Here is a 24,441-nt window from a genome sequence, read left to right as displayed (position 1 = left end):
ATTTTGTCAGGCATTTATTTATTCAATTTGTCATTATATAGAAGTATTTTAAAAACTCTAGAACAAACCTTGATAGATTTGTGAAAGTTTAAAATTTCCTAATTTGACCATTATTTTGATTTTCGGCCGCCATTTTGATTTGTTAAATATTGAAAGGTAGTGCAAAGCAGTCCGGGAGTTGTTTTTTTTCAATTAGGGTTAGCTCGAGAGGTTAGTCATAAGTCTTATTAAAGGTGCTAGGGTGTTTGTTTTTCCATAAGTTAAGTAAAGGGGAGACATTCCGAAAGCTCCTACATCCCCAGTATTCTTTAAATTTGTATTTTCACCTTTGATCTTTTGTCTGGCGTTTATTTATTCAATTTGTCATGATTTTTTTCTATTAGGGTTAGCTCGAGATCGGATGATTTTTTTTTTCCGATTAGGGTTAGTCATAAGTCTTATTAAAGTGCTAGGGTGTTTGTTTTTCCTATTAGGGTTAATTAAAGGTACTAAGTTTAATTTTTTCTTGGGGTTAGTTGAGGGAATATATTATCAAATATATTATTGGGCCACACAGAAAAATCAACCGAAGATATACCAAATTACACAGACAACGTTGTTTACTTATCTGCCCTCATTAAATGATGGTGAGTACAGTATCGAATGAAAATAGTTCTTTCCCCGCGAAATTGCTGGCTTTTTACTAGTATATATATATATATATATATATATATATATATATATATATATATATATATTAATTGTAATATGTATTGTATTGTAGTGTGTGGTGGGGGGGGGGGGGTTGTGTGTATGTATTAATGCCGATCTACGACCTTCATAAGACGGCTCCATGCAACCAACACAAATTATATTCAATTATTCAATATCTTATATAGATGCTGTGCGCTTGGCTAAGAAACTCACAACATTGCTTTCCGAAAGTATAAAGGACCAACACAAAAAACTAAGTGTAGCCATGAACGTTTATAGTCTGGTTAAAAGAGTTTAGTGAGAATTACTCATAAACGTGGATGGCAGACATCAACAACAAAGACCTGAGTGACGTCAACTTCGTTCTATCTATAGGCTACCACTTCATGATGAACATATAATATTATACGATCCGTAGTGCTACTCCTATACTTTTATATACACACTATAATTAACTAACACCATCACAAAACTAACACCATCACAAACTGCACATAAATCTATATCACAACCAGACAGCTATCACTACGAGCATCTCAAGCGTGGAAAATCAGAATCTATGTTAAAAAAAATAACTATATATTGATGCAGACGGTGTCAGACTTTGATGTCGCCTTCTTCATCACATGGATCCAAGTAACCCTGGTAGCAGGTGCCATTCCATCCTGTCAATGCATTTCACCGTCAGTCTCGTGTCATGTCACAGATATACAAACGCGCACACACAAACGATCGCGCACGCACACACACAACACACACATCGCTGTCACTCACTCGGAACCGCTTTTCCCATGAACGCTTTGAGACTGTCGGTCCGCGTGAGAAGCGGTAAAAATCTATCAATTATTAGAACCAATCACATAAACTGACTATCCTTACATACATGGTTCTTCAATAGGGCGTGTGAGGGTTGGGATAAGCAACAGCCGAAGTTAGAATAATTGTTCTGATTTAGCCTTTATTTAATGGTCAGTCTATTGATGCATTGCGCTTGGTTGAAATAATCATAACACCCGCCAGCCGGATATAACGTACCAGCACACAAAACTATGTCTGATTGATAGAATTTAGCGAGAACTAATCATTAAAATGGCAGTCTAAAAATAATAACAAAGAGCGGAGGGACGTCAAATTCGCTCCATCTATACTAGTGGAGAATTATAAAAGAGCGGCGCCAATACACTATCGTATAAAAAAATCAAAATTATCATTAGTGTTGACATCAGAAGATTTGAAGAATTCCGTCTCTCAAGTACAGGAGATTAAGAGTAGAACGTATTCGCCAACAACAACAACAACAAAAAACTTTCTATAAAATATTTAAATATAAAATTATTTGGAAATGGGGAGGGGTGGAGGGATTTTATCATGCTATCAGTACCAGAACGGGGGCGAAGGGATATATTTACACTTTTCGTTGAGAGCTGTAAGAAGCAACTCTTTTATTTTTAGGACTGCGTGAAAACGCCTTCTTATGAAGACCTCCTTTCCCAGATGTCATGATATGGCCTGTAAGAAAATGTGTTAATAGACTTCAACAGTCGTATTGGCGCATAGTAACTTAATAACTGCTTCTAAACCGTCGGAATAATGGCGGGCGCCCTTATAAAATACTTCTCCGACGACCATAAATGTGTATCCAGAGGAGAAAAGCATTATTAATCTGATCATGGTTTGACTTTTATACATTCTGATCACATTATGTGAAAAAGTTCTAGCCAGCATGAAGAATAATGAGTACCCATTTTCTTTGTTTAGAACCAAGCTGCTCTTTGCTGGGCGGATGTGACACCAGACGTTTGAATCAAATGTCAGACAGGTCTTTGTTAACCTTTATTACACTGTGCACATTTCATCAACCGATCAGATTTTAAAATATTGTTTTGAACCACATACCTGTAATGGGAGTTACTATCAAAGGCTATTCCACCAGAATGTCTGTTGGACGAGTTCATTCGTCTTGGTGGATCAATGGAAGCATTGGAGGAAGCAGATGTTCCCTGATCCTCCACTGTGGAAGCCATCAACAGGCGTTTATGAAATCAGCCTGAAAATCAAATGATCAAAGACGAATTTATTTGAGTTGTTTTTCCAAATTCAAGTTGTGCAATCTAAGCTCGTTATTATGAAAATAACGGCGGTGGCACAAATTCGTTCATATTAATGATCTGTTATAATTGTTTTAGAGTTTAAGAATCAAAAGTATTAAGCAAACCAAAACAAGGAAAATTCATTGGTTGCGGCTATGTGGTTTAGTGGTATGACACTCGCTTTCGGATCGGAAGGTCCTGGGTTCGAGCCTCGCTCGGCGCATAGTTGAGTCATTGGAGAAGGCTCTTTACTCACATTCTCTCACCGTACTCAGGTGTAAAATGAGTACCTGGCCGTTAACAGCGTTGTCTCTATCCTGAAAAAATGTAATATCGTCTAACAGGCGTCATGTCCGGTCCTAAATGTTAAATGTTGCTGTTGACCAGGGACCCCTGAGCACGTCTAGTGGATATTGCGCTATATAAAAGCTCTTTTTTTTTCAAACACAGTTTATATTGATTCTTGTGATAATAATGATATTGAATATCACACAAGATTATTATTATTATTATTATTTATTATTATTATTATTATTATTATATTATTATATTATTATTATTATTATTATATTATTATTATTATTTATTATTATTATTATTATTATTATTATTATTATTATTATTATTATTATTATTATTATTTATTATTATTATTATTATTATTATTATTATTATTATTATTATTATTATTATTATTATTATTATTATTATTATTATTATTATTATTATTATTATTATTATTAATTATTATTATTATTATTATTATTATTATTATTATTATATTATATATTATTATTATTATTATATCATATATTTAATTATTATTATATTATATATCATACTATTATAATATATATATATATATATATATATATTATATATATATATATATTTAAATATTATATTATTTTTATTATTATTATTATTACTACTATTCTTATTCTTCTTCTTCTTCTTCTTCTTCTTCTTCTTCTTCTTATTATTATTATTATTATTATATTATTATTATATTATTATTTTTATTATTATTATTATTATATTATTAATATCATCATCATGACTATTTTAGAACCAACACGTCCATAATCCCTGCTATCACAATATTTTCAGCCCGTGCTGCGATCGCATCTCTTATTTATCTCATTACTTATCTACTGTAGGAAATGTACAGGGCTCGCATCGAACTCAACTTGACCTTGAAAATAGGTCCCGAGTTTGCTCACCAATTGGCACTCCTATATATATATTTTTTAGCCTCTGTCGCCCGCCTTTATGTGTACACTCCATACACGTACGGTCACTATGCATACACATGTAAAAATGTGTGTATGCATATATGTGCATGTATGTATATGTATATACATGTATATATATATATATATATATATATATATAATATATATATATATATATATATATACAGTAAAATGACTTTAAACCGAAAGAAGCTAAACCGAAAAATACCTTAAACCGCAAAGAATTTAATAAATTGTACTAGTTTCTTCATTATCTTTGTACTTATTCTTACGATGAACCGAAATACTTCTAAGAAAGACTTTCTTTAAACCGAAACAACTTGAGAGAACCTTGAGAGGGTAGACAACTTACCATTGACATGCCATTTCATTTCCACTTTTATTGAATGTGTGTGTGAGAGGGGGGGGGGGGTCTATGTAATTAGGCCTTTGAACCTAATGGCTTTTCAACAAAAGAGAGATGTATAGTAGACAGCTTAGCATTGACACGCCTTTTCATTTCCATTTCACTTCACCTCTGAGTAGCTGCGCATCATTCATTATCAATTATCGCACAAGAACTTTCGATCTTATTTTAGCTTTACATTTTACTAAAAGATGTCTAAAAGAAAGCATTGTGCTTACATGTTGGAGTTTAAAATCAAAATACTATGTGAAGTCGATGAAAAAAAAAAAGTTGATCAAGACGGAGATATGTAAAAAACATGGCATCCCGAACCCAACTCTTTCAACAATTTTGAATTGAAAACGAAAACGCCCAAAAATATTTTAAAAACACACCCAAAAAAAAAATAATAATAACATAAAAAAAAATTTAAAAAAATAATGATTTTTAAAATGGTTACGAAGACGGCATTTATTCAACAACTACATTTATGGGGAAACCCATGATACGATTAAATGAGCAAATTTCTTAAATCGTTACTACCCTTGAAAAACATCGCAAAACGGGAACTTGCTTTAAACCAAAATGTCTTTAAACAGAAATGGTTTAGAAGGTCCCCAAAATTTCGGTTTAAAGTAATTCTACTGTAATATAAAATATATATATATATATAATATATATATATATATATATATATATATATATATATATATAAATATATATAATATTATATATATATATATATGTGTGTGTGTGTATATGTATGTATATATGTACATCTTCGGGCCACGTTCCAAGTGCCCCATATGTCAAAGTGCATTGCATTTTACTGTACGATTAATATCAAAATTCGGAGGCGGCGATGTTTTTCTTGTCTCACTTTTTTGCTCCTTCTTTGAGTGTACCAGGGTCATATATCTTTTGCATTATTATTCTTATTGATTACTTTTTTTATGTTTACCCAATATGCGATTGTAGCACTGTGAAACATTTGCGGTGATGGGTCTTATGGCGATTATAAATTTTACTATTCAATCATATATCCTTGCCTCTTTATTTATTTACTCTTATTCTTATCTATTCGTATTTATTTAGTTATTTCCTTCATCTATTGCCCATTTATTTATTCATTTATTTATTATATATTATTATCATTATCATTATTATTATGATTATATGATTATTATTAATATCATCATTATTATCATTATTTTTATTATTATTGTTATTATTATTGTTATTATCATATATATAATATATATATATATATATATATATATATATATATATATAATATAATTATTATTGCTGTTATTATTCCTATTATTATTTCTATTACTATTATTAGTTTTATTATTATTCTATTATTATTATTATTATTATTATTTTATTATTATTATTATTATTATATTATTATATCATTATTATTACTAATATTAGGATCATTATCAAAAAAGAGTATTGTTCAAGGTGGTCACAGCAATAATAACCTTTTAATCTATATAATTTATTATTACCGGTTTTTCATTATCACCATCAGTATTATCATTATTCATTTATCTATTTATTTATTTATTTATTTTAATCTATAGTCAACCACTGCTAGTCTGAGTCACCCTCTCCTATGCACTCTTAAAATCCTCCACCTTACTCCTCTCTTCATATCCCTCCTTTCACTCATTCACTCTTCCTTTCTCTATTCACCCATCCCCATCCTTCTATCCATCTCTCCATCCACCACTAGAATCTAGGACTCGCCTGGACGCCCATATTACTTGCTCACTCGTCCTTCGCACTCAGTGCCCTCTCCCTCTCACAGTCCCATCCCCACTTGACCATCTTCAACTCTACCAGTTTTAATTTCTTCATTCGGGTTGCATAAGCCCATTCTATTTGTGTTTATTACTTTCTCCAATCCTGCGGATAAACGATTCCATCATCATCCATTCTTCTTCTTCTTCTTCTTCTTCTTCTTCTTCTTCTTCTTCTTCTTCTTCTTCTTCTTCTTCTTCTTCTTCTTCTTCTTCTTCTTCTTTCTTCTTCTTCTTTTTTTCTCTCTTCTTCTTCTTTTCTTCTCTTCTTTCGTTCCTCTGATGGACATCTATGGCTGCAGTCCGATATCTGCTATGAAGTCTGTGGTCCGCTTTAGGTCCTCAGCCTCACCATAGAGCTTTGTGTTGAGTGTTGTCGGGGTGACCCAGTGGTTCGAACGTTGCACGTTGTATAGTGGGCAATCCATAAGCACATGTAAAGTGGTTTCATGGTCGGTTCCACATGGTCAATAAGGGGTTGTTCCAATACCTAGCTTTGTAAACATATGTCCTGTTGTGTCCTGTTCGGAGGCGGAATATGGTGACTTGGCTACTTCGCTGAATGGCATGTATTGGATCCTGCTTGTTGTGTTCCAGGTGTGTGTCATTCCTTTCTTTGTCTATTTTTAGCTTTATTATTTTGATGATAAATAGATAAGTTTCATTTTCATATTTACTTCCTTTCCCTTTCTCACCTCTTTCATTTTCTTCTAATAAAAAGCCCCCCCCCCCCCCCCCCCCCAATTTTTTTTCTCTCCCGATATTAAGTCTCTCCAAATTACGTTAAAATTACAACTGTTCTTTCTTACCTTTTCCTCCGCCTTCATCTCTACCTTAATACATACCTACCTACACACTAACTCCTTCTACCAGTCTTAGACCGACCACTCACGGAAACTTACATCCTCTCTCCCTTTCTCTCTATCTATCTATCTATCTATCTATCTATCTATTTATCTATCTATCTATCTATCTATCTATCTTTCTTTCTTTCTATCTATCTATCTATCTACCTATCTATCTATCCATCTCTCTCTCTCTCTATTTCTCCCCCTCTCTCTCTCTCTCTCTCTCTCTCTCTCTCTCTCTCTCTCTCTATTTCTCCCTCTCTCTCTCTATCTCTCTCTCTCTCTCTCTCTTTCTCCTTCTATCTACCTATCTCTCTTCCTCTCATTTTGTTCATTTATATATATTTGGTATAATATACTAACCACCCAATCAATCGCTCTCTCACCCCCATCCCCATTTTAAAGACCTTTTTGCAGTTACTTTTACTATATATACACATACACAGACATACCCACACGGACACACATACACAAACATATACACATCCTCTCCATTCTCTCTCTCCTCTCTCTCTCTCTCTCTCCTCTCTCTCTCTCTCTCTCTCTCTCATTCTTTCTCTCTCCCCCCCCCCTCTCTCTCTCCTTATCTCGCGCCACTTCTTGCATCCACACTCGACGCCCTTTCCTCACATTAACTTTATTTCCACATTTGACAAAATGTGATATTTTGTAAATTTACATATTTGTTTGTGTTTTTGTTTACTGTATCCTAACGAAGGCCCAGGGCCGAAACGTTGTTTGTTTTGTGTTGTTCCCTTATATATGAGTCACATCTACTCACTTTATTTTTTATCTCCATTTTATTGGCTCATTTAGGCACCTCTAGCTTTAATATCACAAGCCATTTCAGAGCAAGAACGAATCCCACATTCGTGAAAATACTGAAGACGAAACACAATTAATGCTTGGGAACAGATATCAAACCAATTCTTGTCATTTCGCCGACAATGTGTGATTGATTTCTTTTAAATTTTTTTTTTTTATCACTGTTGGTAGTTCTCAAGGCCGTCACACCATGGTGTGGCTATCTGTGGTCTTGTGGTATGACACTCGGCTTCGAACCGATAGGGCCCTGGTTCGAATTAGGCGGATCATAGTTGAGTCATTGGAAAAGCCTCATTATTCTCATTCTCTTACAGCACTCATTTGTAAAAAAAAAAAGTTTCTGGCGATACTAACGATATTCCTCTTTAGAAATAAAAAATTGTAATAGCGTCTCATATGCGTCATGTCTCATCCTATATGTCAAGCGTTGCAGTTGTCCCGAAACCTCCTGTAAAGAGCGTTGAACACATTATGTAGAAAAGCTAAATTTTTGCGTTTTTGAATGGCACTTTTTATATTCAGCAACCATCCTCTCTCTCTCTCTCTCTCTCTCTCTCTCTCTCTCTCTCTCTCTCTCTCTCTCTCTCACTCTCTCTCCCTCTGTGTGTGTGTGTGTGTGTGTGTGTTTGTGTGTGTGTGCTTATGTATGTCTCTCTTTCTCTCGTTCCTCACCTCCCTCTCTCTCTCTTTCTCTCTATCTCTCACGACAGCGACTAATAGTATATGGTAAAGTCTTTGCTTTATTGGCGTTAAATCTAACTAAACTAGGTTTAGTTATCTTTTGATGTAAATTACATTTGAAAGGTGAGTGGAACAGGATCTATATTAATAACAATTTAAAAAAAGAGTAGAGAAACGCCAGAAGACATAGAGAATAACAACTTTTGAGATGACCAGAATCGAATCCAGAACACAACTGGTACGGCGCCCCCCCCCCCCCCCCCCCCCCCCCCCCATCCGCCTGAGAAAAAAGTGATACACAGAGAGAGAGAGAGAGAGAGAGAGAGAGAGAGAGAGAGAGAGAGGAGAAAGGAAGAAGGTGGAGAGAAGTTGGAGAGAGATAGAAAGAGATAAGATGAGTGAGATATGAGAGAGATAGAGAGAGAGGGGGGAGAGATAGAGGTGGAAAAGAGAGATAGAGGAAGGTAGAGAGTGGAAAAGAGAGATAGAAAGAGAGAGAGGGAGAAGTAGAGAGAGAGAAGGAGAAAGAGGGAGAGAGAGATAGAGAGAGGGAGGGAGAGAGATATAGAGGGAGAGGGACAGAGAGAGAAGCGGAAAGAGATAGAAAGAGAGCGGGAGGGAGAGAGGTGTAGGGAGAGATAGAGAGAGAGAAAGAAAGAGAGAGAGGGGGGGGGTATCTCCCCATCACACCAACAAAAGTGGTTTAAAACTAATAGAACATGGGTCAATGGGTGAAACCGTCCACATCCCTCCCCTTGGGGTATTGTGTTGAAATTTATTCTTTTTTTTTTTTTTTTCATTAAACTCCAATTATTATGCCATAGAGAAATTGTCATTGGAACATCATTCTAACTATTCTCAAAGATCAGGGTTCTCCCAAATTTAACATCAAGCATTATTCGAGAATCACTCATTGTAAACAAACAAACAAAAAGGATACTTTTGATTAGAAATAAGATAGGAGAGGTTCCCAATTATACATATTCTCAAGGTCGCGCATCAATATTGGAAACTTGTTCGAAATTACAACGCAGGAGTACAAGAATAATAATATTATTATAATCGGGAGGAGTGGTCTTCCACCGCCCCGTATCAATAAAGACATTTATCATTTGAACAGATTAAAGCAGAATTCTTTCCAACACGTGTTATGAAAACATCTAGTGTCGGCTTTAAGAGTGTTTGTCCTTGAACATTTTATTGATCGCAATCATCTCAATAAAAAGAGAATATATATTTTTATATATATATATATATATATATATATATATATATATATATATATATATATATATATATTGAATCGTGTATGGTACGGATAGTGCTCGACATGTAGCAATGGAGCGAATTATAATTTTAATATTTACCACAATGTTGGAGTCAGTCTACATCGATGTTTCAGGCCTTTTAGCCATCGTCAGGACTTTCGGAAAACAGAGAGATATTCAACGAGGCAGCCACCCCCTACAAAGAAGCACTCACAACAAGCGGATACAACACACCATTTGAATACACAGACGCCCCCCCCCCCCCCCCTTCTCATGTAAACCTCAACACACAAGTGAAGAACGCAAAACAAGAAAACGACATATTACTTGGTTCAACCCACCTTTCGACAAAAACGTCAACACAAACATTGGACAGCAGTTCCTGAAGTTAATTGATACACACTTTCCAAAAAACCACAAGCTACATAAAATTATCAACAGGAATACCATACAAATAAGCTACTCGTGTATGCGCAACATAGAACAAAAAATTTCAAGCCACAACAAAAAAAAAATATTAATAAACCACCGACAAGAGCAAAACCCACCCACCAGAAAATGCAACTGCAGAAATAAAGAACATTGCCCGCTAAACAAACAATGTTTAAAATCAAGTTTAATTTACCGAGCCACAGTCACCGAAACTAAAACAAACAAGCAAGAAAAATATGTAGGACTAACGGAAAATAATTTCAAAACAAGATACAACCTCTACTCCTCAATATTTAGAAACACTAACAAAAAAAAACATCCACAAAACGCAGCGAACATATTTGGAAATTAAAAGACAACAAACTAGACCACAACATTTCATGGAAAATTTTATCTAAAGCAACAGGGTACAAACCAACATCAAAACAATGTAGCTTATGCCTGGAAGAGAAATACACTATAATCAAACACCCTCATGAAGCCACACTCAACACGAAAAATGAGATGTACAATACGTGTCCACATCGCCGGAAGTACTTATTAATCAACTACAAACCGGAACCACTTCAACAAACAACAACAGACAACAAACCAAACTCATGTAACACACAGTCCTGACAATGGCTAAAAGGCCTGAAACATCGATGTAGACTGACTCCAACATTGTGGTAAATATTAAAATTATATATATATATATATATATATATAATATATATATATATATATATATATATATATATATATATATATATACATACATATATATATTTTAAACCGGAACCACTTCAAGAAACAACAACAGTCAACAAAACAACTCAGTCCTGACGATGGCAAATTAAGCCTGAAACATTAATGTAGACTGTCTCAAACATTGTGGTAAATATTTTTAAAAATAATAATTCGCTCCATTACTACATGTCGAGCACTTTTCGTACCATATTTGTATCAAACACGATTCTATATATATCTTTCACTTCCACTTCCTGATGAGAGCAACGCTCGATAACAACGTTGTAGAAGTCAAACTATCTTAATTATATTTCAAATGTTTATAAATAGCTCCTTTTATACTAAAGTTGAGCACTATTATTTCATGGTTTTTGTTTTATAATTTATATATATATATATATATATATATATATATATATATATATATATATATATATATATAATATATATATATATATATATATATATAATATATATATTATATATATATATATATATATATATATATATATATATATATATATATATATATATATATATATATATTGCTTTTGATGTAGAAAAATACTTGCAGTCACTTTGTTTTTAAAGCCAGTAGAAAAATGATTTATGAATATTTTTTGAAAATTTAAGGTCATATGCGATTTGGGAAAAAACAAAGTTAAATTAAATGATAAAAATCAACACATCTCGGGGAAAATTTTCTAAACGATACCAAGTAAACATGTATTCTTTTCCAATTTCAAAATCACTTGTCATGAAAAATGTTAGTGCCACCGTCACGGATTATGGCCCTTCGCTAAAGGACTTTTCTTTTTCATACTGGATTTAAGAGGATTCTTTTACAAATTCAAATTCACTTGTTTTGCAACAAAAAAAATAGTGTTACCTTCAATTGGTATGGCCCTTGAAAAGTTGTTGGGTAGCCTACAACACATCTTGAAGTGAGATTTGCTGATTTTAGTTTAAGACATTGGTTGTGATGTGAAAAATGCTTTAAGTAATTTTCAGATCTGAATTTTTAAAAATTATGGATACATTTCTATAGTTGCTTATATGACCCATAATTTATTAAAAATCCAGAACTTAACTCACACTCTTTCATCGCATTTATGTGTAAAAATGAGTACCAATCCGGTGACATCATTGTCTCTGTCGAAGAAAATGTAATAGTACCTTTGAGGCGTGAAACCTTGTCCTTCATGTTACGGGTTGGCTGTTGGCTTGGGACCCATTGTAAAGCGCTTTGAGCAAGCTTATTAAACAGAAAAGCAACATGTACATTTTATACATGATATTTTTCAGCAAAATGGTCTCAACAATGTCAAATTTGTAAAGCTATGATAACAAAAAATCTTTAAATTTCGTGATGTACAAAAGAAATCAGAAGGACAAAATTGTTGGTTGCGTCGTAACGAATGTGACGATTTTCCTATGGTTGGTAAGGAGAGGGTTAAGGAGTGGACTAAGGAAAGAAGGTCTATCCCTGAGAGACATTTTCTCATACCAGATTGTACCAATGTGTTCCGAAATTTGAACAATTGGTTATGAATACTGACAAGTGCAAAACAGATGCCATCATAAATATCAATGGAGAAGAAATAGAAAGAGTAAAGAATTTTGAATATCTTGGAGCCAGGATTGAGTACAACGGGAAATCGGCCCCAGAGATCAGGAGGAGACTAGCAATGGCAAGATCAAAGCTAGAAAAGATGAATAATATCTGGAAAGGGCAGTGCATTCAAACAAAAATTAAAATCTTCAAAAGTGTTGTTTTCCCAACTGCAACATATGGATGCGAAGCGTGGACTATCAGCAAAGCAGAGAGCACAAAGAGCACAGCTTTTGAAATGGCATGCTACAGAAAAATACTCAGAATATCATGGACTGAAAAACAAACAAACAAAGAAGTCCTGAGAAGGATCGGAATAAAATCACCAATTCTTCTTCAAACTGTAAAGAAATTGAAACTGAACTATTTTGGCCATACGACTCGCCACGAATCATTAGAAAAGCACATTCTGCAGACAAGGTTTGACGGCAAGATAGGAAGAGGTAGACCAACAAGAGCTGGGAACAAGATATAATATGTGAATGGCTGGGAACGACAACAACTCAAGCAAGTAGACTGGCGGAAAACCGTAATCTGTTTCGCAAGAAAGTTCGGGAAGCAACGTCCTACGCAGGATCAGCTGACTAGAATGAATGAATGGTTATGAAAATATTTGTTTGAACCAAATTCCTTGGTTTGAACGTAATTGAACACAAAAACAACATGAGCAATTTAGTGTCGCCTTCGGGAGTTGTGACCCTTGAAATGTCTGTAAAAACAAATGTTTAGAAAAACTGCTATTTTCTTTTCTTATTTTTAAAATCCAAAACATTGGATTTTATGCTAGAGGATTCATCAAGTCACAGTTTTATTGACTGTCATTGCTGTACAGTAAAAACTGAAAATCGCAACTTGCCAGAAATGATTTTGGCAATCAATATTTATGTGGCCCCTTCGGTATCGAGTCAGGACCTTACTTGACTCCTCGTCGACGTTATAAGAATGCAGAATGTTTTGGTACATATCTTGGTCCAAACTTTAGTTACAATTGCAAAATGTGTATCGTTTACTCCTTTTGGAATATGTGGGTTTTTAAGAGTCAATCTAATTGGAGACATTTGTTTCAAGGACTCGTACCTGGCGACAGGGCTGGCATAATTACGGTTTCAACAAATGGATCTATGAATCTCTGGGTGGTGCAGGCTTTATCGGGTTGGGCAGAGTTGTTGATAAAAAAACGGCGTGTGGTGGCACTTATTGGATGCATTTTTGAGTGTTCAATCAACTGTTACCATTTCTTTTTGAGTCCATCGTATGTATCCTGGGCCCCATTGTTAACGATTCAGGAGGTGCTCGTCAGTCAGCATCGGCCGAACAACCGGACGTCTTGCAGGCCTGCCTCTAGACTTAACGTCGCATTATGCCTTCTACACCACCCTAGTCCCTGAGCAGAGGCAATTTTGAATGAGCCTTCATGCATATGAATAATATCTTCAACAGTGTGGTCGGTCGTTTACACGTTGTATTCCTTGCCTTGGAAGATCTACTGACCCAGTCAAAATCCGCTTGTGGTGTAAGCGATGGACTAACATTTCAAAAATATTAAAAATAATATTAGCTACCCTGTTTACGACGAATCCAGCTTCCAAAGGTTCGCTCTTTACAATTCAGATTGGTAAGGTTGTGTCTGTGTTAAAGCTCTTGACATAGAACTTTTAGAAGGATTTTGAGATCTTAATGACAGAGCAGGCCAAAGGTCTTTCAGACAACAAAAGACAACTGATTTTGTTGTCAACGAAGGTCAGAAATGACAATTCATTTGAACTACAAAATGGTACTAACTTGCTACGGTGAATACATTTTTTGTGTGTTCAGTTCTACTTTTGCCAACTAGCGATCATTAAGTGATTACATTCAAACCAACATAATCCACTTAAATTGATGAATATATGAGTATATTTGGTACCGTTGTACACAGAATTTAATTACCTTTAACATGATATGTCATGTTATTTCATCTTATGATCATGCCATGAAGAACATTTCATAATTGTAACGTCACTGGGTCATATTATTTAAACATGTTAAATTTTAAATTAAAATTAAATTTTGGAGTCAATTTTCTAAAAACCCTAACATAACTTTTCTTTTATTTTATTTTACGTTTAATTTGAAAATAAAAGAGGGACTGCTTTTAAATGCATATCACTAGAGTTTATGCGAGGGATGAAATGAGTTTTTTCAGAGCCTCATAGTTACACATAGAGTAGTGAGTTCATAATATTCTTTTTAGAAATGTTGTATTCGGTATCATTTTGGTCTTTTCTTTTAGATAAACACTGTAATCGTGCACATGGGGAAAATATTAGAATCTAATAGATGACTTGCCCCAGCAAAGTGGGAATTGGAAAGATAAATGCACACTTAATGCCTTTCGATATGATTGACTTAAGTCACATTAATTGTCTAGAACTTGCGACCGCAAAAATCGTATAGCCCCTATCTATAATGTGTTCAAGGATACACAACAGAAGTGCTCTTCTTGGATAAAAAATATATCACACAACTTGTAGTAGGCCTTCTTGTTCAAGGATAACCCTCACAAATAGTAAAAGAACCTAATGTTTAAAAAATACCACATAAATTGAACTGCGTCCTTCTTGGTCAAGGATAGCCACCGCACGGTGTTAATGACTTACTTATTCGAGGATATACCAAAAGGGTCACATCACTCGTTTCTTGGCCCAAGACATACGACAGAGTCGCACCACGTTTAACCTTTTCCTTGATGCACCCCACAACCGATCAGTTCATTCAAACCACATCAAAACAAGTTACGTACGTACATTAGTACTAAAATTGAAAGCTTGAAAATGGCGTGAGAGTCATGATAATTCTTATCTATCTATGATCTGTTAATTATTAATAGAACGCGGTGCCAAACTCACTGTGTCTCTTTGTTTGTCGCACCTCGCAGTTCATCCACAATCGTGACGCCAACCTCCTCCTCCTCCACCTCCTCTTCTGCTTTTTCTTCTTCTTCTTCTTCTTCTTCTTCTTCTTCTTCTTCTTCTTCTTCTTCTCCTCCTCCTCCTCCTCCTCCTCCTCCTCCTCCTCCTCCTGATCCTCCTGCCCCTCCTCATCATCCTCCTCCTCTTTCTCTATCTTCTTCTTCTTCTTCTTCTTCTTCTTCTTCTTCTTCTTCTTCTTCTTCTACTACTACTACTACTACTACTACTACTACTACTACTACTACTATTACTACTACTACTACTACTACTACTACTACTTTTCTCATCCTCCTCCCCCCCCCCTCCCCCCCCCCCTCTTCTTCCTCTTCTTCTTCTTCTTCTTCTTCTTCTTCTTCTTTTTCTCTGGCTCCTCCTCCTCCTCCTCCTCCTCCTCCTCCTCCTCCTACTCTTCCTCCTCCTCCTCCTCCTCCTCCTCCTCCTCCTTCTCCCTCCTTCTCCTCCTCTTTCTCCATCTCTCTTCTCTTCTCTTCTTCTTCTTCTTCTTCTTCTTTCTTCTTCTTCTTCTTCTTCTTTCTTCTTCTTTTCTTCTCTTCTTCTTTTCTTCTTCTTCTTTCTTCTTCTTTCTTCTTCTTCTTCTTCTTCTTCTTCTTCTTATTATTATTATTATTATTATTATTATTATTATTATTATTATTATTATTATTATTATTATTATTATTATTATTATTATTATTATTATTTTTATTATTATTAACGAACGCCTAACATCGCTATTAACGATCTATCGCGGCAACAAAAAGAACTTAGGATCAGGATACAAAACACGAAAGACTCGGAAGAAATAATAAACCTGAAAACGGAACGAAACAAAATACTGCATTCAATTCGATCACTTACAATAAAACACAGAAACGAGGAATTAGACAAAAAAGTGGAAGACATAGAAAAGTCCAAAAATAACGCATCGTCTATGTTCAAAGCGACGAAATCTCTGAACCGAAAACCATTCGAGAACCCAAAACTACAGGATCAATTTGGCAAACAGACAACAAATCCCAACGATATCCTTGACATTGTAACTGACCACTTCCAGCAGAAATTTCACAAACAAGTCTCACAAATATCGCCCTTCTCAGGAAACCCTAGAGACCTAAACAACCGCATCACAACAACTGAAGTTAGAAATAGCATAAAGTGCCTAAACAATAACAGATCCCCAGGCGAAGATGAAATTCCCGCTGAATTGCTGAAATGCGGTACCCTCTCCCTGAATCTGAGCATTGCAAACATAATGAACAAAACATTCTCAACACACAAAGACTGGGACATAAACAGCGGTGTCCTAATTACAATACAAAAACCAGGAAAAACGAAAGGACTCGTAAACAACCTGCGCCCAATAACATTACTGAATACCATAAGAAAAACACTGTCAACTATTGTCCTCAACAGAATTAGACCGAAAATAGAAAAATATCTATCACATAGCCAAAGCGGGTTTCGCCAAGACCGAAGCACATCGGACGTTGTATGGACACATAAATGGTTGGCAGCAAAGGCACTCAAAGAAAACATATCCATAACAATAACCGGAATCGATATGTCCGCAGCCTTTGATACGATCGACAGAGGAAAACTTTTGGAGATATTAACAGACATAATAGACGAGGACGAGCTCCGAATAATCCGATTTCTCCTCAGCAACACAAAGATACAACCAAGGATATACGGGGCCACAAAACAGACGCAGTTCGAAAGTAACATCGGGACCCCCCAAGGAGATAGTCTGAGCCCGATTCTGTTCACAATATACTTAGAACACGCTCTGAAAGAAGTTCGAAAAGTCATTCCAAAACCAACGACTCATATTGAGAATGCAATCCCGAGAGAAATCGCCTATGCAGATGATGTAGATTTTATTGGATCAACACCAGCAAATATAGACATCATACAAAATACCCTCATGAAATATAACCTCCAAGTCAATGCCAATAAAACCGAATTTACAACAATATCGAGGAACAAAGAGGAATGGAAAAGAACGAAGAAAGTCGGCTCACTAATTGGAGACACCGAAGATGTACAAAGAAGAAAACAGCTATCAAACGCCGCACTCAGTAAACTCACCAATGTATGGATTAGAGGTGACAAAATAAAGAGAAAAACCAAACTGAAACTGTACCGTGCTCTTGTAAAACCGGTACTTCTGTATAACTGCGGCACTTGGGCGTTGACAAAATCCGAAGAAGAACATCTGGATGCCTTCCATCGCACACAGCTAAGAAGGGTACTGGACATCAAATACCCAAAAAAGATCTCAAATGAATCACTCTATAAGATCACAAAAGAAAGACCCTTGACATTTTACAACAACGATGGCAACTTTTCGGTCACATACTACGCAGGGACAAAAACATACCAGCTAACCAAGCCATGTCGGGATATTTCCAAAAACACGGGAACCTTTTCAGAGGAAGACCGATCACAACACTCCCTGTGATCCTAAACAAAAACCTCACAAACACTTGGACAAAGCATTAGTCTCATAACGGCAGGGGACCTTGAAAATCTGAGAACCCTAGCAGAGGACCGCAATATTGGAGACACCTCACACAGGAAATACTGGAAACAGCCAAGGCGACCCGATCTTTCGGTCGAGACGCGAAAGGCATCTAAGTCAAGTAAGTCATTATTATTATTATTATTATTATTATTATTATTATTATTAATTATATTATTATTATTATTATATCATCATTATTACATATTATTATTATTATATATTATTATTATTATTATTATTATTATTATTATTATTATTATTATTATTATTATTATTATTTTATTATTTTATTATTATTATATTATTATTATTATTATTATTATTATTATTATTATTATTATTATTATTATTATTATTATTATATTATTATTTATTATTATTATTATATTAATTATTATTATTATTATTATTATTATTATTATTATTTATTATTTATTATTATTATTATTTATTATTATTATCATTATTATTATTATCATTATTATTATTATTATTATATATTATTGTTATTAATATTATTGTTATTATTATTATTATATTATTATTATTATTATTATTATTATTATTATTATCATCATCATCATTATTATTGATATTGTTATCATTATTATTATCATTATTAATATTATTATCATTATTAATTTTATTATTATTATTATTATTATTATTATTATTATTATTATTATTATTATTATTATTATTTATTATTATTATTATTATTATTATCATCATCATTACTATTATTATTATTATTATTATTATTATTATTATTATTATTATTTATTATTATTATTATTATTATTATTATTATTTATTTTATTATTATTATTATTATTATATCATTATTATTATCATCATCATCATCATCATCATTATTATTAGTATCATAATCATCATCCTCATCATCATCATCATCATCATCATCATCATCATCATCATCATCATCATCATCATCATCATATTATTATTATTATTATTATTATTATTATTATTATTATTATTATTATTATTATAGTAGTAGTAGTAGTAGTAGTAGTAGTAGTAGTAGTAGTAGTAGTAGTAGTAGTAGTAGTAGTAGTAGTAGTAGTAGTAGTAAAAGAAGTTTAGCAGTATTATTAGTAGTAGTAGTAGTAGTAGTAGTATTAGTATTATAATTATCATTATTATTACTATTATCATTAACGTAATATAATGATGAAGATGATGATGATGCTCCAAGGAGCATTTCCTTGAAACACACTTCAGTCAAAGGTGCTTGAAACAAGCTTTTATGAGGAAATATGTCTTTGTGTTTCTGTGTGCATAATGGGTGTGCTTGTGGAGAGAGAGAGAGAGAGAGAGAGAGAGAGAGAGAGAGAGAGAGAGAGAGAGAGAGCGAGAGAGAGAGAGAGTACGAAAAGACAGGAATCTATAATATTTCAGAGTTTTAACTAAATGTCCTTGTCAATACATACATTATGGCGCCTTCTTATGTAACTAAACTTCTAAGAAAATAAATGCAACTTTGTCAATTGAAATCAACTTGAACACGCAACCTCCTGAATGGAAAATATAGAAAGAAAGACAATTAAATAAATATATATCCCTTTTATCCATAGTCGGAAGTTTTCAAAATTCATTTTGATGAATGGCTATAATCATCTGATATACAGATTGTTATTTCAGTTTTGACATAAAACACCTGTATTAACTCGTGAATGATTGTATTTGTTTCTTGCGTCCACTGCAATCATAAGCCATTCTCAATCAGATCTATATAGACAGAGAAAGTGTGAAGTAAGTGCTGAGTTCAACCGAAGGTCCGTTTGACAGCGGCACTGCCCCAACTTGGGGGAAACGCGTAGTTTTGACCATGTAACTCATCTTTCAAAAATCAATTGATAAACATTACCCCCATCTTGGCAAAAACTCTCAAACATTGGATTTCGTTAAGTGTACATGTTAATATACTGGAAACTGATATTCTGTATGTACGTGTTTTCCATTGCTTTGCAATAAGTGAAAAGGTTTAGTAGTAGATTCTTCACTTGATGATTGTCGTTGTAGTTCGTAAAATCATTACTTTAAAATATTGCACCTCTTTATATGTTGCAAGTACGATGATGATGAAGAGGAAGAGGAGAAGGAAGAGGGGGGGGGGGAGAGGACAATGATAACAACGAATAAAGGAGGCAAATTATGGCACACACGATATAAACACACACACACTCACACACACATATACACACACAATCTGCTAAAACTAATAGATGACACGCTACGGGATGTATAAGATCTCCATGGAAATGGTATAGTTTCTTCGATGCCGGAAATTATCGATTGATGGATGCGGCAGCCAGCTGTTTCAGCAGCCTACCCCCCCCCCCCCCCCCCCCCCTTTCAACCAGGAAATAGGACATTCTTTGATTTTATCTCACTCTAGACATTAATGATTTTGCTCTCTTACCAGCTAATTTTGCTGCTTTTTAAAGGCAAAATTTAATGACTTGATTCCATATCTGGCAATGTTATACATAGACCGGGTCTATATAAAGTGACGCAGTGGAAATTATGCAAAACCTATAGCTATACAGTTCGCGACAAAAAAAAAAATCAGATAGATAGATAGATAGATAGATAGATAGATAGATAGATAGATAGATAGATAGATAGATAGATAGATAGATAGATAGATAGATAGATAGATAGATAGATAGATAGATAGATAGGTAGGTAGATAGTGAGAGAGTAGAGAGAGAAAGAAAGAGAGAGAGAGAGAGAGAGAGAGAGAGAGAGAGAGAGAGATTAATAACTGATAGGGCCTAAACTTTTTGACGAATTGCAAAATGATTTTGCATAGTTGTCAAATGTGAGTGGCCTCTCGTTATTTTAAACTGAAGACAATGACAACTGATTGAAATTAATGTCACTGTAAAGTGAATGGAAATAAAGCTTAGTCTTTCAATCTCTCTACAACGAAGGAATTGATTTACTGAAAGGCCAAATATTTCTATTTTAACTACATAATATGGTGTTTTAATGGTATTTTTAAGGGACACCGACAAAAGCGAAAGAATGTTGATGGATGTACTAAATTTTGAGACGAACCGATTGGATGCGGCTTTCTCCTCTCGAAAACCTAAACCTAATGTTTTGAAATTAAGTCTAAAATATTTTACCATTTTGAATGGAAGTACTGAAGTGTGTTCACATGCATTTTTTCAAGGGTGGGTTTGCTAAAAGAAGAAAATTGGAACAGGAATTTCTAAACCTTGGTCGATTAGATATCGGACAAACACAAAGACGCGTTAAGTTGTTTGTTTGTTTGTTTGTTTGTTTTTTGGAGGGGGGGGGGGTTTGTTGTTGATTTTTTGTTGTTTCGTTTGTTTTTTTGTTTTGCTTTTTGTAGTTGTTGTTGTTTTGATTGTTTTGTTTTGTTTTTGTTTTTGTTTTTGTTTTTTTTTTTTGTTTGTTTGTTTGTTTTTGTTTGTTTTTTTTTGTTTTTTTGTTTTGTTTTTTTTGTTGGGTTTTTTTTTTTTGGGGGGGGGGGGGGGTTGGACAACTAAAACTCTGGTTCGAACAGTGTAAATTCCATTAACGAGACATAAATGGCACCCCATTTTCATGCATTAGAACTTTTGTTCGACATTACATCACGACATCATCGGTATTGCGAGCGTCTCAAACACAGTTCCATGTCACATTTTTTGGGATTGGGGTCGAATCCTTAATCGCCATCCTCTATTCATGTTTACTGACAATAAGCCGGAAAAAAATTATACCTACACATTCCAGAGCGCTTGCTCTGCAATAACATTTTGTTGTTGATTATTCATCAATGGAGTTATTTTAGTCAATAAATTACCTAAAGCTAAAACACTGCGTTAATGTTAACAAAAACGCTTCAGTTCTGTAAATAAAAATGCACTAGATAGCAGACTATAATCCCTCAAGATGACAATTAGAAAAACCCAAGGACCACATAAAACAAAAAGTTTAAAGTCATGATTCAAGACCAATTTTGAATGTACTGCGGAAGAAGCCATTGAAAGCTGTCTTCGTGGAAACGCCATCGTCTTGGAAATTTAAAATTATTTCAAATTCGGTACCAAATCTATTGCATCAACACATTTTAATAAAAGACTAAATCTTTTAAAATAGCAATACGTTTCTTTAAAAAAATAGAAATCGGGGATTTTCTTCTTTTTTTTTTCACGAACTGTATCTATGTATTGATAGATGATTCTATCTAGTTTTGCAATGTTATCTGTCTTTGTCAGTCTGATTCTTATACCAAAATTTTAAATCTTTTAAAAGGAAATCCTTGCTAATATACTGCAGTTTGCGTCAGGTTTGGTGTGTGTGTGTGTGTTTGTTTGTTTGTTTGTTTGTGTAAGTGTGTGTATGTGTGTATACCGTTGTAGCTGAGAAAATGATGATGATGATGATGATGATGAATGTGATGTTAAGGTTTATTATAATGATACTATTAATGATTAACAACAACAACAACAACAATAATAATAATAATAATAATAATAATAATAATAATAATAATAATAATAATAATAATAACAATAATAATAATAATATAACAACAATAATAATAATAATAATAATAATAATAATAATAATAATAATAATAATAATAATGATAATAATAATAATACTCATTTGAAATATAGATAGTATGCGCTTGGCTAAGAAGCTCACGACATTGCCATCCGAAACTATAACGGAGCAACACACAAAACTGTGTGTAACCTTGAACGTTTATAGTCTGGTTAATACAGTTCAGTGAGAACTACTCATAAAGCGGATGGCAAAAAGCAATAACACAGACATGAGTGGCGTCAACTTCATACGATCTATAGTTCATCATGTGTTAAGATACACTGTTAGCCTAGGATAGCGTAACGTCGTAATGTTCTAATCACTGGAGATTATAACTTCCCTTTAACTCAACTGGGAAGTGACTTGTTCTACTGTTCCTGAAAGTTTTTTTTACTGAATATTTGAATGATGCATTTCTGATAAGCCTACTAGATACCGGGACAATCTGATAAGTAACATTCTAGACCTAGAATTGTGTGATGACGATACATTCATTCATGAAATAAAATATTTAAATCTTTTGGGAAATAGCGACCACTGTGTTCTTAAAATTATTTTGGAATTATCTCCCAGAGAGCCAATAAGAGAAGGATGCCGTACAATACTATAATTATTTCAAGGGTGATTATGATAAATGTAGAGAACAGTTGAAGTTTTATGATTGGGAAAAGAACTTATCTCATTTGAGTGTCAATGAATCCTGGTTCTACTTAAAGACAGTTTTACTTAAATCACAAAAAGAATGTATACCTACTGTAAAACCAGGAGAAGAAACGTTTGCTCTATGTAGAAACAAAGTAGTGAAAAGTAAGGTAAAGGAGAAACGGAAAAATTTTGTAAAGTTTTGAAATCATCGTACCCACTAATAACTATCTACCAAGAATATGTTAAAGCAAGGAATTATGCAATACGCAAGATAAGCCGGGCTGTCAAAAATTTTGAGCGAACTTTGGTAAATGAATGCAGGGGGGAACAAAAATGTTTTGGAAATATGTTGATAAAAAGTTGAAAAGTAAAACTGGAATTACACCACAATTGGTGGAGTCGTAAATGATGATAGGAGTAGAGCAGACGTGCTGAATTATTTTTCTTTTTAAAAGTGTTTTTGTTTATCAGACTATATATATAACATATCTAATTTCGATGAGAGAAGTAATAATAGGTCATTGTCGGATGTAGTGATTTGTAAAGAAGCCATTTTTAGAAAACTGTGCAGGCTTGATTGTTTAAAAAGTATTTGACCTTGATAATCTCCTTCCATAATTATTGAAGAATTCGCTTCAGAATAATCACACCATTGTATATTATATTTAACAAATAGTTTACCGAAGGAGTTCTACCATTTGATTGGCAAATGTGACAGTTATTTTTAAAAAGGGAGATAAAGGAAACCCAAGTATCTAAAGACCAGAAAATCTCAAGTTTATTTCATGCAAATGAATGGAATCTTTCATAAAAGATTGTATTTTTAATTATTTTGAAAAAAACTTGTTCAGCACCTGCCAGCATAGTTTTAGGAATAATCGTTCCTGTGTTACAAAACCTATTGAAGTGATGGAACATTTTACTACCACGATTGATGAAAAAGAAAATATTTATATATAATAGACTTAAGGAAGGCGTTTGATTCTGTACCATAATTAAGGCTATTTTTAAAAATTGAATTCGTATGTGCTCAAAGCGCTTCACACGGGGTCCCTGGTCAACAGCAACATTTAAAATGTAGGACGGTACATGACGCCT

The 24,441-nt window shown here is 33.8% G+C and overlaps 1 protein-coding gene across 8 annotated transcripts in view; it reads right to left on the bottom strand.

Annotated features, from left to right (window-relative positions):
- LOC144974999 (inosine-5'-monophosphate dehydrogenase 1b-like) overlaps positions 1-24,441 on the bottom strand; it is a 123,449-nt gene that overhangs the window by 95,865 nt on the left and 3,143 nt on the right. For 2 of the 8 annotated variants that reach the window (XM_078918620.1, XM_078918619.1), the window contains exon 2: positions 2,590-2,740. In XM_078918620.1, coding sequence (XP_078774746.1) covers positions 2,590-2,717 — 128 coding nt within the window. In that variant the 5' untranslated portion in view covers positions 2,718-2,740. Of the gene's footprint in view, positions 1-906; positions 1,186-1,286; positions 1,410-2,589; positions 2,741-24,441 lie in introns of those variants that run through there. The other 6 variants (XM_078918634.1, XM_078918630.1, XM_078918633.1 and 3 more) reach the window with 6 other exon arrangements.

The sequence above is a fragment of the Berghia stephanieae genome, chromosome 6 (genome assembly GCF_034508935.2).
Source record: "Berghia stephanieae isolate SIO BIC M18660-M18661 chromosome 6, UCSD_Bste_1.3, whole genome shotgun sequence".
Taxonomy (NCBI): Eukaryota; Metazoa; Mollusca; class Gastropoda; order Nudibranchia; family Aeolidiidae; genus Berghia; species Berghia stephanieae.
The sequence above is the reverse complement of the archived record's forward strand: the minus strand, read 5'-3'. Positions and strand labels throughout refer to the sequence as shown.